Here is a 19022-nt window from a genome sequence, read left to right as displayed (position 1 = left end):
ACGGAACTGCTATGCATGCAAAACGCAGCGCTCAATAAGGCCTTAGGCTGAGTTCACACGGGACGTATACGCTGCATAAAAGCACGCAGCATATCCATCCTGTGTGCCACAGGGAATTCCTGGCGAAAAACTGCACGAAACTGTGGCTCAGTTTTTCACCTGGAATGTCCGCTGCGGAAAACTGCCGGCCCCTTGGGATGACGTTTCATCCCAGGAGAGCGCTGCAGCCTGTGATTGGCTGCAGCAGTCACATGGGATGAATCGTCATCCCAGGAGGCCGCGCTGGAGGGAGGAACTCAGATTTCTGGGTAAGTATCAGGCTGCGAACCCGCCGCAAAAAAACCACAACAGCTGCTATTTGATGCGGGATTTAGCTCCCCATTGAATTCAATGAGGAATTCCTGCAACAACTAAGCTGCTTTTACGCAAATACAATTGACATGCTACAGAATAAATTTCCGCAGCACAGGTCAATTTCTGAGCTTTCTTTCCGCTCAGTTTTTACGCAGCGGGTGAAAGAGATTTGTTGAATCTCACCAACTTTGCTGCTACTGTATTGTGATGCGTATTTTTTGTCCGCAATGACGGACACAAAATACGCAGCAATTCCGCTATGTGTGGACAAACACTTACCCTTAAACCACCCCATGTAAAAATGAAGAGGGAAGGAAGGGAAGTTTATTGTCTCTGTTGCACGTACCAGCACACCTAGAAACCTCCCTGTAATGATGTCGCAGAAAGCACCACTGCAATATTTTCCACTATTTTACCCAGTTGTGGTTTTGAGATCGCTCTCGTGGTAAAATTGCATGTCTTTACAGGTGTGTCTTCTCATCTGGGGTGTTTTATAGTTTTAAAAAAACATAAGAACTTCTGCTTGTATTTCCTCTCAGGATCCCTTACTGAGCAATGCTCTGCGCTGTCTGAATAAGGCCTCTGTGAATGTCAGCAATGTATACACCCAGGCTCTGCTGGCCTACACCTTCACATTGAGTGGAGATACTAACCTAAGGAAAACTGTGATGGACTACCTAGAGGAAAAAGCAGTGCGGGGAGGTAAGCAAACAAGCATACTGCATGATATACAGTGAAGGAAATAAGTATTTGATCCCTTGATGATTTTGTAAGTTTGCCCACTGTCAAAGACATGAACAGTCTAGAATTTTTAGGCTAGGTTAATTTTACCAGTGAGAGATAGATTATATATAAAAAAAACAGAAAATCACATTGTCAAAATTATATATATTTATTTGCATTGTGCACAGAGAAATAAGTATTTTATCCCTTTGGCAAATAAGACTTAATACTTGTTGGCAAAACCCTTGTTGGCAAGCACAGCAGTCAGACATTTTTTGTAGTTGATGATGAGGTTTGCACACATGTTAGATGGAATTTTGGCCCACTCGTCTTTGCAGATCATCTGTAAATCATTAAGATTTCAAGGCTGTCGCTTGGCAACTCGGATCTTCAGCTCCATCCATAAGTTTTCGATGGGATTAAGGTCTGGAGACTGGCTAGGCCACTCCATGACCTTAATGTGCTTCTTTTTGAGCCACTCCTTTGTTGCCTTGGCTGTATGTTTCGGGTCATTGTCGTGCTGGAAGACCCAGCCACGAGCCATTTTTAATGTCCTGGTGGAGGGAAGGAGGTTGTCCCTGACATCCTTAGAAAGCTCTTTGGTCTTGCCCATGTTGTAGAGGTTAGAGTCAGACTGATTAATTGAGTCTGTGGACAGGAGTCTTTTATACAGGTGACCATTTAAGACAGCTGTCTTTAATGCAGGCACCAAGTTGATTTGGAGCGTGTAACTGGTCTGGAGGAGGCTGAACTCTTAATGGTTGGTAGGGGATCAAATACTTATTTCTCTGTGCGCAATGCAAATAAATATATATAATTTTGACTATATGATTTTCTGTTATTTTTTTTTTAAAGGGAATGTGTTGCCAGAAAAACATGTATTTTTTTTTTTTAATTAAACATTTAGTGTGTAGGTGATTAAACATTGTTCAAATTTTTTTTATTTTTTTCACGAGTCAGGAAATATTATAAATTAGATTCTAATTTATAATATTTCCCATTGCTGGTCACTAGATGGAGCTATTCCCAAAATTGCAGCATTGCAAAATTGGGTAAAAAGCCCTCGCTCTAGTGAGCTCTCAGCATCCCCCCCTCCTTTATCCTGGCTAGTGCCGGGATAAACGAGGGGTTTGAACGGTCTAACCTCCTACACTGTGTGTCGCCATTTTTTGAGCTAACACACAGTGTAGTAGGTTTACATACAGTAGTAAACACACACAAACACGAACATACATTGAAATCTCTTACCTGTTCCTGCCGCCGCGGCTCCCTCCGGCCCGTCCGCTCCGTCTGATGCCGCTGGTCCAAGTGCACAAGTCCGGAAGCCGCGACCGGAAGTAGTAATCTTACTGTCCGGCCGCGACTTCCGGTCCACAGGAAAATGGCGCCGGACGGCGCCAATTTCAAATTGGACTGTGTGGGAGCGGCACATGCGCAGTTCCCACACAGACGGCGTACACAGAAGTGGATGGGACGGGACCCGTTCGCAGTCCCTATGGGACTGTGGCTGCCGTATTCCATGTCTGTATGTGTCGTTAATCGACACATACAGAAATGGAACAAAAAATGGCAGCCCCCATAGGGAAGAAAAAGTGTAAAAATAAGAAAAAGTAAAACACAAACACACAAATAAATATAAACGTTTTTAATAAAGCACTAACATCTTTAACATACTAAAAAAAAAATTGTGATGACACTGTTCCTTTAAATATAATCTATCTCTCACTGGTAAAATTAACCTAGCCTAAAAATTCTAGACTGTTCATGACTTTGACAGTGGGCAAACTTACAAAATCAGCAAGGGATAAAATACTTATTTCCTTCACTGTATGTAGGAGATAGGGCACTTATAATGTGGTGACAGTCTCTTTAAGCTGCAATTTCAAGTCGTTTTTGATAAAATTGTGTTTTTTGTTATATATGCAAATTAGCTGCAAGTGCCACTCAGGTAAGCCGTTCCACCATAAGATTTTCGCTAGAAAAGACTCCTCCGTACTGATGTCGCCAGGCTATGGCGATGTCACAGAACTATTCACCCTAATACGGAGGAAGTGGCCGTGTTTTCTAGCAAAAAGAGGTGCACTTGCGCTGAAATGACCCACCCGGATGGCCTGGTCTGGCTCCAGGTTTATGTCGGCTCTTGGACGACACAGACTTAGTAGGTCCTTTTGCGGGGGGACCCACGGCGGCAGTAAAATTGGCAGAAAACTTAATTTTGTGCCCCCATATAGATATTAGGCCCTGTTTATGCCCCCATATGGAAGTTAGGCCCCCAGTTTGTACCCCCATAAATTTAGTGCCCTCTGTAGATAGTGCCACACAGCCCCCCTCAATGGAAGTACCACATAGCCCCCCCAGGTAGGGCCACACAGCCCACCTCCCAGGTAGTGCCACACAGCCCCCCCATCCCAGGTAGGGCCACACAGCCCCCACCTCCCAGCTAGCACCACACGGCCCCCACCTCCCAGGTAGTGCCACACATCCCCCCTCACTGGTAGTGCCACAAAGCCCCCTCCTCCCAGGTAGTGCCACATAGCACTCCTCCCTGGTAGTGCCACACAGCCTCCCTCCATGGTAGTACCACACAGCCATCACCTCCCAGGTAGTGCCACACAGCCCCCTCCTCCTAGGTAGTGCGACACAGCCCCCTCCTCCCAGGTAGTGCCACAGAGCCCCCCTCCCTGGTAGTACCACACAGCCCCACTCCCTGGTAGTACCACACAGCCTCCCTCTCTGTAGGAGTGGAATCCTCAGCCAGGGCATTGCCGATGCTCTGGCTGGGGATTCCGCTTCAGGAGTAACCTCTGACATCACTGTCCATATATGGACAGTGTTGTCAGGGGCAACCTCAGAGCCATAGTCCCGGGCAGAGCGCTACTAGCACTTGGCCTGGGATACTGCTCTGCTCCTGACAACACTCTCAATATATGGATAGTGATGTCACGGGCTTCCCCAGAGACGGAGTCCCGGGGCAGAGCCGCTAGCGCTCTGCCTGGGACTCCTTTTCCCCTCCTGACATCGCTGTCAATATTTGGACAGTGATGTCAGTGGCTTCCCCAGAGACGGAGTCCCGGAGCAAAGCCGCTAGCGCTCTGCCTGGGACTCCATCTCTCCTCCCGACATCACTGTCTATAAATAGGCATATAGCCAGTGGCAGAGTGCCCCCCCCCCCCCCGGTTTTGCCGGCCCTGCAGATGGCACTTGCAGCTAATTTGGATATAGCGAAAAACACAATTTTCTCCAAAAACTACTTGGAATTGCTGCATAAAATAGTTATGTGGGGAAATGGTTCTTGATTGCCTGTTTGGTAGGATATTTTCTGCTGACAGATTCCCTTCAAAGCAAACTTCACCCAACTAGAGTCTAAACTACTGAGTAACAGTGCAGCACATAATCCCATTATATACCATATATAGCATGTCTTTACATGAAATTGCACAAATTGTTAACCTCCCCTACAGATGGCCAACTGCACTGGAAGCGCGACTCCGCTCCTCCTTCTGAAGTCTCATACTGGTACCGTGCCCCATCAGCAGAGGTGGAGTTGACCTCCTATGTTCTTCTGGCTCTTCTGTCTGGTCCAACTCCAGATTTAGGCGAAGCTTCAAAGATTGTGAACTGGTTGAGCAAGCAGCAGAATCCATATGGAGGATACTCTTCTACACAGGTAAAGTAAGGAAACTAAGCAGTAGATTACTTATCAGTCCTAATGAACACAAGGATTCATCTAGAAGGAATGTATGCCAAATATTACATCAGCTATATCTGAAGAGGAAGTTTGAAAGTACAGGGTCTAATCTTGTGATGGTTGTTTTTTTTTTAACAGTCCATCATGACTGCTATTTTTTTTGTGGTTGTGAATTATGTTCAGCAAATACGACTGGAAAACTTTTTATAGGCCACTACTCACTGCTGTATGCCAAGAAAAATGTCCTATTTGCATACACCAGCCAAGTATGCACCGGCATATCTTTTCTTTTTGGTGTACAAAATAGCATTGTAAACGACTCTATTCTATATAGAGGGTTCCAGTAAAACCGGTATATTGCAGGGTATATATTTTTTCTACTATAGAAGTCTATTGATGACTTATGCCACTGTATGCCTATACAGTGACATACGTCGCAGCCTTCTATCGGTATACATCAGGAAATCTTCTCGGTGTATATCTCCAATAGAAGGCTCAAGTGCAGTGTAAACAGGTCCTAAAATGGCCATACACATGCAATCGCTGTCTGACCAACACTCTTTTGACTAACAACTATTGCACCTGCCTCCATCTCAAACATCCTTATTAAGATCGGCTGAGCGTGGATGTTTATTTCCTATGGCAGTGGCTTATCTCCCACGGAAACTAAGGATTTCAACATGCTCGATCATTCTTTTCCCTGACATCTGCCATTAGGGATGGTCAGGAGGCCCCCAAACACCTTAGGGCACCTTTTCCAGCTAAACTTGGGCGGTTCTACCGGCTCTTATCTAAAGTATATGGCCAGTTAAATTATACTAAGTTACCTCTATTATAAAGCATCAATCTATTACAGATTTCATATAAACCCAACACTGGACGAGCATTTATAAATTTACATTATCATCATTTACAAAATGTTGAGACTTCTCAAGAACAAGAGACACCAGTAAGGCTGTCGTGTAGAAAGGAGTCTTTCTTGCTGCTCACAAAAATGACTTGAGTGGTCTTTATAAAAAGTCAAGTACATGGATATGCGTGATCATTCGGCTTATTTCTTCATATGAACCCTCAAGATGTTTTATTTCCCGGAGGGACTGATGAAGATAATGCCGTCAACCCAAACTTGCTTCTTAACATTTTTTGTACATTTGATTTATTCCCACCAATGTCTCACCTTTTTGTTTACTAGGTACTTTAAGACATACATAGCAATCTAGTAGTCAGTAAGGAGCCTGTCCCATGGATCACACCTGCTGACCAGTCTCTGTGATGTGTCAGAAGTTTATTTAAGATTTAGCTACACTTTTACATATGCCTCTCTTGCACCGATTGTAAATTTACTTACAACTTTTTCCTTTTGAAGGACACAGTGGTGGCTCTTCAGGCTATGGCCAAGTATGCAGAGATGACGTTTTCTGACAAAGGAGATATGACTGTGGATGTCAGATCCAAGTCAGGATTTTTTGAGCACTTCCATGTGGACAAGAATAACCGGCTCCTACTCCAACGGGCATCACTATCTAAAGTCCCAGAAGACTACACTGCGACACTAACAGGAGCTGGTTGTGTCTTTGTTCAGGTGAGCAGAAAGATATAACATTCCTATGTTATCATCTTCACCAATTGTTAAAAAAAAAACTGCCCGAAAGTACTTTCTATTGGACTCGTCAGGATGCGATGACCTTATGGGATATCTCTCCCCTTCTGATGGCTGGGGATGTGTGTGCCTCAGGTTCTGCACCCAGGGGAAGCAAATCTAGAATATTTAGCTGCTGGGCAGAGGTGTAGCTAGGTTCTACTACACCCAGTGCAAAGATTCATTTGGTGCCCCTCCCATCTTCTTTCTCCTCGCCATGTTTGCTTTCTTTACCAATGAATGAGGTGTAATTTTTTTTTCCATGTAACTGGAGCATAAAACCATTTTTTAATTTTACAAGCAATAAAGTTATATAACAATAAATGAAAAGTGAATATATCAAAGAGGCTAATGAGACTGTATGTTCACATAATGAACATCCTTCTCTTGTGGATAGTGCAACACAGCCCCCCTGTAGATATTACCACACCACCTCTAGTAGATAGTGCAAAACACCTACCTTGTAGATAGCGCCACGCAGCCCGACTTGTAGATAGTGCCACACAGCCCCCCTAGTAGATCGTGCCACACAGCCCCCTCTTGTAGATAGTGCCACACAGCCCCCTCTTGTAGATAGTGCCACACAGCCCCTCTTGTAGGTAGTGCCACACAGCCCCCATTTGTAGATAGTGCCGCACAGCTCCCCCTTGTAGAAAGTGCCACACAACCCCCCTTGTAGATAGTGCCACACAACCCCCCTTGTAGATAGTGCCACACAGCCCCCCCCTTGTAGATAGTGCCACACAGCTCCCTCTTGTAGAAAGTGCCACACAGCCTCCCATGTAGATAGTGCCACACAACCCCCCTTGTAGATTGTGCCACACAGCCCCCCCTTGTAGATAGTGCCACACAGGACCCCTGAGATCTGGCAGGAAGAAAGCCCACAAAATCTTTCTGTGGTAGATCTGTTGCATTAGTGCTTGTGTCCCTGCACTACTATTCGTTTTAGTGGACCCATGCCATATTTCAGAGCTAGGAGTAAAGGTTCTTTTACACCGGCCAATTATCGGGCAAATGAGTGTTCACAAATCGCTTGTTCCTGATAATTGCCCTGTATAAACGATCGTTCATCTGCTGATTGCATTGTTTTAAATGCCGATACTATTATCGTTGTGTAAACAGGGAGATTTGCTGCCGACATGATAGAAATGTATGGGGACAAGCGATCTGAGTCACGAGCCCTCGACCCCATACATATCTCCTTGTGATAAGAGCAAATCAGCGCCGATCAACAAGCTGTCTCGTTGATCGGCGCTCGTTTACACGACCCACATCGGGCCGCGTAATATCATCTTTACACTAGGCGTATCGCTAACCTTTGACTTATTGAGAATAGCCTCTCTTGATGAGCTTATGATGCTCGAATATGTCATCAAACAGCCCCTTTAATGGTGTATGACACTTCATTGCCAGCTGAGCAATGAACAGGAATTATATCATAGCAGTGTTTCACAACATATATGCATTAGTCAGCTCGCCCAGGTAGCGACAATGGTGGACGCACAGAAGCTGGGACACACTAAAGTTCAGCAATGATCAATGATGTCCAGAACTCATATAGCTGAAATAAAGCCACGATCCCTTATTGGTCCAGATTTATATCCATAATGCAAAATGACATGTACAAATGCAGGTAGCAGAATTTGCTGAAGTGTTGTATATATGATATTTTTTCATGGGAAGTCACTTCTGTAATTCACAGGCGGTCTTGAGGTACAATGTCCCACCCCCAAAAGGTGAGGCCACCTTTTCATTAAATGTAAAATCATCTTCAAGAAAAGATTGTCTGGTGGATCCCGTGCTGAAATTCGAAATACTTATCACTGCTGTGTGAGTTTTTGTATTTACTCTTGTACTTTTTTTTACACCATGTATGATCATTTCTAATAGTGACCAATAAGTTAATCTACCAAATATTCTTCAAGCTGTCAGTCATCTCTTTACATTGACCAAAAGTATAGCACCCTATAATTAAGAATTAAAATATCATGACTGGTTTGTTATTCTTACAGTTACACTGGTACCCGGGATAAATCTAACATGGCGGTTATTGAAGTCAAGATGTTGTCTGGATATATTCCAGTGAAGAGCACAATAAGGAAAGTAAGTGACGGGATTACGCACCTCTTTATAAAGAAGACAATGGTTACGTTGTAGTATAGAGTGAACTTTCTGTGAACATATTTTGGCTCCAATGCCCAAAAACAGAGTATTTAAATTGTATGACTGTAAGAGTCAGGGACGTAGCTATAGGGGTTGTAGAAGTAGCAGTCATACCAGGACTTTTGTGCCTGAAGGAGCATAAAGGCCTATCTGCCTCTTTAGAAGACACTAGTATTAGAAATGGCATATGGTAGGTCAGTGGTCCTATAACAGATTTTGCATTGGAGCCCAGGAGATTCAAATTAAACCTCTGGTGTATATTGACTCCGTATAAGAAAGGAATGATAAAAAAAGTTCTTCTATAATGATTTAGGGATTATAATACACAACTATAGGTCACCATAAAGGGTCTGTTTTTCCTCCAGAAACAGCTCCACTCTTGTCCATGGGCTGTTTCTGGCATTTACCGGACTATGATCTCATAAAACTAGGAGTTCTCTTACAATAAAAAAGCAATATCCTTACTTAACGTGTGAATTTTTAGGACATTTAGGACATGCAACATCTAGTGCCCCTCCTGTAGAAATTAGGCTGAACCCTATTAACGGATAACTAATAATTTTGTTTGAGGTTTGGAATATGTTTCTTTCATTGCCATTCCAGTTGTAACACAAGTTTTTCTTCACAGCTGGAGAAGGACAAGTTAATACAGAGAAGTGACATTCAGACTGATGTGGTGACTTTGTACCTGGACCAGGTCGGAATCATTCATTTGTTTAACTTTTATGTTGATCTTACTCTTGTATTATATTTTCTTTACTATATTCCTGCTCTATATTATGTCTTCTAGTTTATATTATCAGTTTTAATGAACTTTTATAACCTTCTGTCCCGGTCATGTGATGGACACCCGTGTGCGCCGCTCGTTACAGTTATCAGAGCTGTGTCTTTTAATAAGCCGTGTATAGATTTCTGCAAACCTCCTTTAATGATATAACAGTTTCAGATATGTTTGCAACAAATCTGCCGCATGTTAAGATACCCTAAAGACGACATCAGATAGCTGTTGATTGACAGCTATCTCTTCTGACTGCTTCATAAACAGCTTGGCGGGCAATCCTGCTACAATCGGGGGGGTTTGGACAACTTTTTTCTAATGTGTATGGATAGCTTTAGTCCAATAATTATTAATACTATAAAATTGCTACTTCTAAGGCTCTTTTACACGGCCAGACATGGGCCGTGAAAACGCGCGACAATCAATGAGGCAGCTTGTCAAATCGTTTGCTCCTTTCGTAAGAATCAATGATCGGTTATGCATGGGGATGAAAGATCGTTACTACGATCGTTTGTCCCCATACATTTCCATCATGTCGGCATGTTTACACAGGTAGATTTGCTGCCGTCTAGCGACCATTATTTTGGCCGCATAAACGAGCAGATCAGCCCATGAACGATTGTTTACAATGGCTGATCGTCGCTCTGTTTACACAGGGCAATGATCGGGAACGAGTGTTCATATGAAGAGGCCTTTACATAAGAAGTAAAGTTAGAGTTGATTGGTAATCCTAGAGTAACTTCTAAGAACACCTGAGATTCCTCTATGATAAATAGTCAATCTTTATCTAACTTTTTAGGAAGTTAATACCAAACAAAGTGGGTATCTATACATTTGTCTATCGGTAGTTCTCTGAAAGCTTTTCGAGAGATTGAAGTTTTACTCATGAGGATATTATCTCACCATAGATTGATCACACTCCAGTAAACCTCTCCTTCATGGTGGAACAGGACGTTGTGGTGAAAGACCTAAAACCAGCTACAGCAAAAGTATATGATTACTATGAGACAGGTGAATATCTTTATGTTCTCTAAATGTTAAACTGCAATTATTGCTATTCAATTACTGAGATAGTGCCGTATTATATTGAATAAATTGGAGTCGGAAAGAAAATTTTCCTCCTAGAAATGGCAATTGGCAACTCCCTTTTAGGGGATATTTGCCGCCTTCTGGATCAACACTGTAGAATCATAGGTTGTGCCGGTTTTCATCCTTATTATGGGATTACGTTATTGTAGATCTCAATATTACAAAATAGAGCTTAATGCTGCTACTTTTGTCTCCCAGATGAACACGCCACTGTAGAATACAACCATCCTTGCAGTCATGGTAAGTGCATTCCCACTTGCTTATAAATGCTCTATTCTATACAATATTTTTTATTTGTGCACTTGAAATAAAACTTTTCCTTAGCCATTCATACAAAGTTCCATCTGCGTTTTTACCCTATAAAACATTATCTCACATCATAAGGTGTCTTAAAGAGGCTCTGTCACCACATTATAAGTGCCCTGTCTCCTACATAAGGAGATCGGCGCTATAATGTAGGTGACAGTAATGCTTTTTATTTAAAAAAACAATCTGTTTTCACCACGTTAGGAGCGATTTTAGTTTATGCTAATGAGTTGCTTAATGCCCAAGTGGGCGTATTTTTACTTTAGACCAAGTGGGCGTTGTACAGAGGAGTGTATGACGCTGACCAATCAGCATCAAGCACTCCTCTCCATTCATTTACTCAGCGCATAGGGATCCTGCTTTAGGGCTTTCATCTGTTCGCTAGAATGGAGTACAGCTACAAAGAGTGTCTCGCTCTGCAGTACCCAGCAGCAGGACACTCCGTGATCTGCTTATGATGAGGGGCCTTTCAGCCAAAAAAAAAAAAGCCATTGTCCGCTTTAAAAAGTTAACTGACCTATCCGGTACGCTGCCCTGCTAAAGAGGAGATAGGGAGTTCTCCTCAACAGCCCACATCAAGGTTCCTCTAATGATTCATCTTCAAAGATTATTTCTGGATTGAGACATTAAAGAGGATTTCTAGACAAATTGTAAAGATGGTCGTGTAATAGTAAATCAGAAGTTTTTATGAAGCAATACTAAATTATATTTTGCTACTGTTCTGTATATAACCTGTCTTCTCTTATTCTGTTTGACTACAGATAAGTCTGGAAATTCAAGATAAGACCTGGAAGTTGTGCAAACTACATCAGTACCTACAACCCAGCACTGGAAACTAACAGTCTAATAAAATTAAGAAAACTGTAATAACAATAAAAAGAGCAAATAAAATTTACACACACGTGTTTCAGATCATGCAGTAACTGTCTTACTTTCTCAGCTATTCAACTGGCTCGTATACTAGAAAACGGAATAAAATAATTAAAATGTAGCACATACTGTATATGGTTGAAGTGGTTAAATGAAACAGCGCCACTCTTGTCCATTGGCTGTAACTGGTATTGCACATTAACTTCTGTAGCCCTTTATAAAGCAAAAGATGAGGATAACACATTGCACAGACAAGATACATTAGGTAGGAGCCGTGCCCACACTAGCTTACAATCTATAAGCAATAGGGAATAGATATAAAAGTTTTACACTTATCAGAGGAGGTAAGTTTTAGTATGAGTTTCAAAGGGTTAGAAACTATCAGATGGATGAAAGGAGGGAGTTCCAGAAGAGAGGGGAAGCACAATAGAAGTCTTGCATGTGAGAGTAGGAGGCGGTGATTAGGGTGTAAAGAGAAGGTGATCGTTGGCAGGGCAGAGGTTGCGTGTGGGGTTGTACAGTAGCTGTAATTTAGAGAAGAAATGTAGGACAGAGCAGAATTAGTTAGGACTTTGTAAGTTATAGGAACATTTTGAATTTGATTCTCTGTGTGATTGACACCAACTGGAGGGATTGACCAAAGGTTGGTGGCATTAGTGGAATGGGAGGAGAGATAGATGATTTGTGCAGCAAAGTTAAGGATAGATTGGAGAGGTGTTCATCTATTTGTTAGTAGGCCACTTAGGGTGTTGTAGTAGCCTAGCTTGCATATTATCAGTGCATGTACTAAAATACTTCTGTGTGAGGTAGGGATGGATATGGGAAATATTTTTGAGTTGGAGACGGCAGAAGTGGGAGTTTGGATGTGAGGCTCATATTTGAAGGCTGAGTCAAATGTTAACCCGTAGGCAATGCAATTGTGCAGAGGGTACATAGTGGGGTGTTAATAGTTAAGGATATTTCGGATGTAGGAGCAGACTGTGATGGAGAAAGTTTAAAATCTTAGTCAGAAACAAGTCATAGAGAAGATGATGGTGAGGAACACAAATTCTTGAGATGCCTAGGTTGGAAGCAGAGAGATGGATTTGGGTATAGTCTGCCACCTACAAGTTCAGGTCACATGCCATAAAATCAGGCAAAATGCCTCCAATGACAGTGCGAGAGTGGTCCCAATAAACAATACTGCCACCATAGTGCCCCCTGATATACAGTGCCAGAAGAGTGCCGCCAATAAACCATTGCCAGTAGAGTGCACCGTTGCTAAATGCTTCCCTTCACACAGCAGAAGTTACATAATAAAATTCTTGCTGCCTGCCACAGTAACAAGAGAAAAGCTCACTCAGAAAGCTAGTACAGTACATGTGAATTGAGTTTACAAAATCCACTCACATTTTGTGTAAAAAAAAAAACCTGCTTGGATTTTAAGGAATGCCACAGATTTAAAAATCCGCTCATGCCATCAGGGCCGACCTAAGGTTGGATGATGCACTGTGCGGGACTTTCTATTGCTGCCCTCCACAAACCAAAAATGAATTACATATATAGACACGCACATACTGGAACATATATACTGTACATGAAGGCACATATTTAAACATACAGGCAAATACTGTGTATATATAAATATATATATATATATATATATATATATATATATATATATATATATATACACACATATTGGAACACATATACAAAAATGAAGGTAACTATATAGACATACAGACTCATATATATATATATATATATATATATATATATATATACACTATTCCTTCTGAATGAATTAGAATATCTTCAAAAAGTTAATTTATTTCAGTAATTCAATTCAAAAAGTAAAACTTATATATTATACAGATTCATTACACACAGAGTGAACCATTTCCAGCATTTTTTTATTTTAATGTTGATGATTATGGTAACAGTTAATGAAAACCCAAAATTTAGTGTCTCAAATTAGAATATTACACAGTGCCCACCAAAAGTTCCGGAACACCCTCATAACTTTTGAACGGCTCGAGGTAGAGTGTTGAAATTTGGTGGGATTTAATGGGGTCATAAAATCTACCAGTTAAGACAAAAAAAAAACACCACCCACTTGGGGCAGCAAAATCTTAAATGGCACCGGGGGGTCAAGTGGGGGCTCATTTGAAAGCTCTTTTCAATACAAAAACGATGATGTAAACTATTTTGAGATAGGATTTTTTTGGGCTGAGATATTTAACGTTAATGTTATCATCTTCATTATCGGCTACTGCCAGTGTTAGCATTACCCAAAATGTACCGCGCGGGTAAAATCCTAAGTGTGTGGGCACGTGTGCGTGTGTGTGTGAGCTTGGGAATGTCATATCAAGGTGTCTTTAAATTACGTATTATTACAAATTGGCCTCGGCGATACAAAATGGACCTTGTCTACGATTGTAACATGATTTCATGTGTACACATTTAGGTATTCGCTTGTGAATTTCAGAGAGCGCTAATTCGGAGAGTAATTTTCATTTTTGTACATTTCTATTCTCATATCACAAAATTAATTTGACCGAAACGGAAAGGATCACTTTATTGATGATGAGAGGGTAAGGCGAAGAAAAAATAAGATCCTACCGAGAAGTAGCGGCTTTATTAAATGCCCCTTATCCTATCCGTGATCCAATTTCATTGTCAACTGTTTTTAAGAACTGTTCATCGTTTCCAAATAACCGATTCAATTAAAGACGCACCAAGATGCGGAAGACCCAAACATGCTAGTAATGATGAAAAAGCTTCAGATGTTCTGCTCACTGTATGATACTCCTCATACATCTGTCTCCAGTGGAGCACAACTACCGAAATGTGTTCACATGAAATCATGTTACAATCGTAGAAAAAGGTCCATTTTGTATCGCCGAGGCCGATTGTAATAATACGTAATTTAAAGTCACCTTGATGTGACATTCTCAAGCTCCCACACACACACGCGCCCACACACACTTAGGATTTTACCCGCGCGGTACATTTTGGGTAATGCTAACACCAGCGGTAGCCGATAATGAAGATGATAACTTTAACGTTAAATATCTCAGCGGAAAAAAATCCTATATCATAATCGATTGCAGCATAGTTTTGTATTGAAAAGAGATTTCAAATGAGCCCCCACTCGACCCCCCCGTGCCATTTAAGATTTTGCTGCCCCCGCCCACCCCACCGCCCCCGAAGGGGGTGGGGGTGTTTTTTTTCCTGGCGTTAACTGGTAGATTTTATGACCCCATTAAATCCCACCAAATTTCAACCCTCTACCTCGAGCCGTTCAAAAGTTATAAGGGTGTTCCGGAACTTTTGGTGGGCACTGTATATGTACATACAGGCACATATATATAAACTGGAACATACACAAATACATAAAGGTGCATATATAGACACAAAGACAAATATATACGGACACACAGGCACAAATACGGATGTAGCCATCTTTATCTTGACTTTTAACGCATTAAATACACAGTGGCAAAAAACTTTAAATGGACTTTTTGATAGCTTTTGTTGTGTCATATCAATGCCCTCATAGCGGCCCTGAGTGACTCGGTGCAGATAGGCGCGATGACGTTTCTAGATCGCGCCTGTCTGCACCGAGCCGCTCAAGGCTCGTGGCACAGTGAACGCTGGAGCAAGAAGCTCCTTGCTCCAGCATTCAATTCAACTGTATCAGCGTCGTGAGGATGCAGATACAGTTGGAACCGGGACATTGGTGAGTGGCTCACGACCCCTGGAGGTCTTCACACGATCCCCAGGGGGTCGCAACTCACAGTTTGTAATGTATTGGATTGTGCTGTTTGTGGTGGAGAGGAGATGGGGGGGGGCATGTAATTTAAAGGCCCCCTCTCCTCTGCAAACACTTACAGCAAAATACAATACATGTTGCCTTCTCTTCCTGACTAGTTGGAACGCCCCTCACGTGACTTCACGGTCACATGGTACACTGAGTGTATCATGTGACCGTGACGTCTATGGAGCCCTGCCCATCCACTACTAGGCAGCTTAGTGCAGGCGTCACAGCAAATAAAGAATTAAAGAATTTATTACACGGTTAGTGCAGTGTGGCAATGGGGGGCCCCCCAGGCTTAGGGGCTCGGTCACAACTGCGACCCCTATAGCTACACCACTGCCCACACAGACACATATATACACAGTACAGACAATGCAGTAGATATTAACCGCAGTACATGTTTCCTGCAGTCCTATGCAACACCACAGATTACACAGTAAAAACTCTTGAGTACAGCAAATGTAATTGATGTTACCTGCAGTCCTATGCAAAACCACAAATAACACATATACTATTTAACGTGGTAACTATACTAACACAGGCATATATATACACACAGGCACACAAACACAAACAGAGGCACACACACACACACACACACATATATATATATATATATATATATATATATATATATATATACAGTATATATATATATATATATATATATGTATACACACAGAACCATATACACACACATATTGGAACATAAACACATACAAATGCAGAGACATACACTCCTCAACATTAAAATTGCAACTCCTAAAAGTTCAAGCCGTAAGGTTATGCAAATCTAGTAAGTAACAGGTGTCACTAAGATCTGCAAATTATCACATTTTCAAGCACCGAGCTCCAATCTGTGACATGTGGAGGGGCATAAAAGCCAGATTGAAAGCAAAGTTTTTTAGCCACTTAAAACCTAAAAAATCAAATCAGTTGGTGTGGGATGATTGTGCGATGGCTCGTGTTTGTCAACGTGCCAGGTATCGTCACAAACTGAGAGGGACAGAATGCTTGACCTGAGAGACCTTGGTTTATCACTGAGGTAGATTGCCACTCGCCTAGGCTGAGATGTCAGCACTGTTCAACGTTACGTGTCCCAGAGGTTGGGAGAACAACAAAGAACGGGAATGAGAGCAAGAGGTGCGCAGAGTCCAACCTCTGCACGGACATAAGAATGCTGTACTGCAAGTGAAATTGGACGTCAAATCCCAAGCCTAGGGCAGCAACCCGTATCAACACAAACCATCAAAAGGCATTTGCACAACATTGGGCAACGAGCCGGACGTCCAACTGCAGGTGTTCCATTGACCACACGCCACAGCTCTCAAAGGCTATCATGGTGCACAGCAAGATGGCAATGGGGACTGGAACGGAGGTCTATCCTCTTCAGCGATGAGTCCCACTTTTGTCTCGAATGCAATGATAGCTGGAGATTGGTCTGGAGATCACGTGAGCAATGCCATGATGAGACCTTCACAAGGTAACATCAGACCGGTCCTACTCTTGGGATTATGGTATGGGGTGGCATATTGTATGGTAGCCGGACCCCTCAAGTCTACATTTCAGATACACTAACAGATCGTCGTTACATTAATTTTGACGTGGTATCAGTGATGCGGCCATTTCTCCAAAGCATCCCAGAAGCCGTTTTCCAACAGGCCATATGTTACTTGTGCTACTGTGAGTGGCCTGCGTGGCCTAAACATGCAACCATTCCCTGCAGCGTCTCCGGACTTGTCTCCCATCTAGAACATCTGAGATGTCATTGGTCGGCAATTTCAAAGGCAGCTGCCAGCGTCCAATCTTGATGATTTCCGAGTGCATTCACTGTGGCATAGCATTCCTCAGACAGCCATTAATAACCTCATTGATAGCATGCCAAGGCGTGTAAGTGCGTGTATTTCCGCGCGTGGCCCTCCTGCTCAATACTGAATAAATCAAGATGTTTGGAATATTTTATTTCCATATTTTTATCATTTGCATATCATTAACATGTCTATGGATCCTGTGATTTCCACAATTCCAAAACTTTTCCTTCTTGGTGTTGCAATTTCAATGTTGAGGTGTGTAATTACTAATACATGATAAATAGTGCATATATGTATAAAACAATAAATGATAATTAAAAAATTATGACAATAATATAAAATACAAATAATAAAATGAATAAAAAATTATAAACCAGTAAATTCATGTCCGGACACAGTATGTATACCTACTTCATTTTCATATCTAGGGGCCTAGGAGAGAACATGGCAGGGAAGTTCCAGCAATGAAGCCAGGAGAAGCCCTGGTTAAAGTCGGGAGAACACATGCTATGCAGATAGAGCGAGGGATTTCAGACTGGGGTTCCTTAGGCTCACCAGAGTAATGATTCTGAGAGCCCACCCTCGATCTTTACAGAACATGTTCTTGACCATTTTTTATTGCATTGCAATCTTTATTCTAAGGGTATGTGCACACACAAACTCAAAAACATCTGAAAATACGGAGCTGTTTTCTAGGAAAAACAACTCCTGATTTCAGAAGTTTTTTAAGCCACTCGCGATTTTCGCTGTATTTTTAACTGCGTTTTTTTATGGCCGTTTTTGGAGCTGTTTTTCTATAGAGTCTATGAAAAACGGCTCCAAAAACAGCTGAAGTAGTGACGTGCACTTCTTTTTCGCGGCCGTTTTTTTATGCAAAAAAAACGGCCCGTAGGAACAGAACGCCGTTTTTCCCATTGAAATCAATGGGTAGATGTTTGGAGGCGTTCTGCTTCAGATTTTTCAGCCATTTTTCTGGACGTTTACGGCCCGAAATACGGCTGAAAACACTCCGTGTGAACATACCCTTATTATTGCACACGTGGACGTATTATCAAGAAGATCTAATAGGGTATGTGAGACTGGTGACAATCTCTGTACAGCGCTGCAGAATATGTTGAAGCTATATAAGCAACTCAAATAAATTAAGTTTTGATTTGGAATTCATGTGATCATACAATTATGCAATTTATGTGAAATACCTCAGCCAGTGCAAGAAATGACCGGCCAGAGCTTTACAAATATTTGTAGTGCAATGTTCATGTTATTTGCACTGTTACAATATTGTGGGGGAGTGTACAAATAATAGAGAAAATTCAGGCAGTCATCTATAAGATACAATGCTCCACTAGCAGCTCCTGTTGTCCCGAACCATGGTGTCCAGTGCCTTATGTGTGGGACTGGTCTTACTGCAAATCTTATGGATAACGGACGGAAGACTGTGAGTAGTTGTGATTCACGTTTCTCCAAAAGCTATAGAGTACAGCACATGGACAAATTACGTTTTTATGTTGTTTTATATTGTATTTTGTCAGTGGGCTTCGACAGCTTCCATTTCTTAAAACCCACTTTTTGCATTATTTAGCAGAACATTGTGTGTGCAAGTATGATCTTTAGGTCTTCTCTCCGGTATAATATACTATTTCACTAAAATGAAGAAAAACATTTTAGGACCACGTATTAGACCACACACTTTTGCTGTTTATGTCGCTATAGACCAGTGGTGGTGACAGTCAAACTTGCAGTTTATGAGGCCGCAATTGGGGGCTGTGGGTCTTAAGTTCATCAAAGAGAAGCAAATC

General features: G+C 42.0%; 2 protein-coding genes across 2 annotated transcripts in view; both read left to right on the top strand.

The window, feature by feature from the left end:
- LOC142664177 (alpha-2-macroglobulin-like) overlaps positions 1 to 11652 on the top strand; it is a 77410-nt gene extending 65758 nt beyond the window's left edge. Inside the window, exons 28-36 of the mRNA XM_075843201.1 lie at positions 894 to 1056; positions 4539 to 4744; positions 6132 to 6347; positions 8107 to 8234; positions 8417 to 8507; positions 9196 to 9264; positions 10254 to 10356; positions 10633 to 10674; positions 11502 to 11652. Coding sequence (XP_075699316.1) covers positions 894 to 1056; positions 4539 to 4744; positions 6132 to 6347; positions 8107 to 8234; positions 8417 to 8507; positions 9196 to 9264; positions 10254 to 10356; positions 10633 to 10674; positions 11502 to 11524 — 1041 coding nt within the window. The 3' untranslated portion in view covers positions 11525 to 11652. The remainder of the gene's footprint in view (positions 1 to 893; positions 1057 to 4538; positions 4745 to 6131; positions 6348 to 8106; positions 8235 to 8416; positions 8508 to 9195; positions 9265 to 10253; positions 10357 to 10632; positions 10675 to 11501) is intronic.
- Positions 11653 to 18553: 6901 nt separating this feature from the next.
- Positions 18554 to 19022, top strand: part of LOC142662932 (uncharacterized) — a 130310-nt gene continuing 129841 nt past the window's right edge. The window contains exon 1 of the mRNA XM_075841226.1: positions 18554 to 18661. Within this exon, the coding sequence (XP_075697341.1) occupies positions 18594 to 18661 (68 nt within the window). The 5' untranslated portion in view covers positions 18554 to 18593. The remainder of the gene's footprint in view (positions 18662 to 19022) is intronic.

This window comes from Rhinoderma darwinii, chromosome 11 (assembly GCF_050947455.1).
Source record: "Rhinoderma darwinii isolate aRhiDar2 chromosome 11, aRhiDar2.hap1, whole genome shotgun sequence".
NCBI lineage: Eukaryota > Metazoa > Chordata > Amphibia > Anura > Rhinodermatidae > Rhinoderma > Rhinoderma darwinii.
The sequence above is the reverse complement of the archived record's forward strand: the minus strand, read 5'-3'. Positions and strand labels throughout refer to the sequence as shown.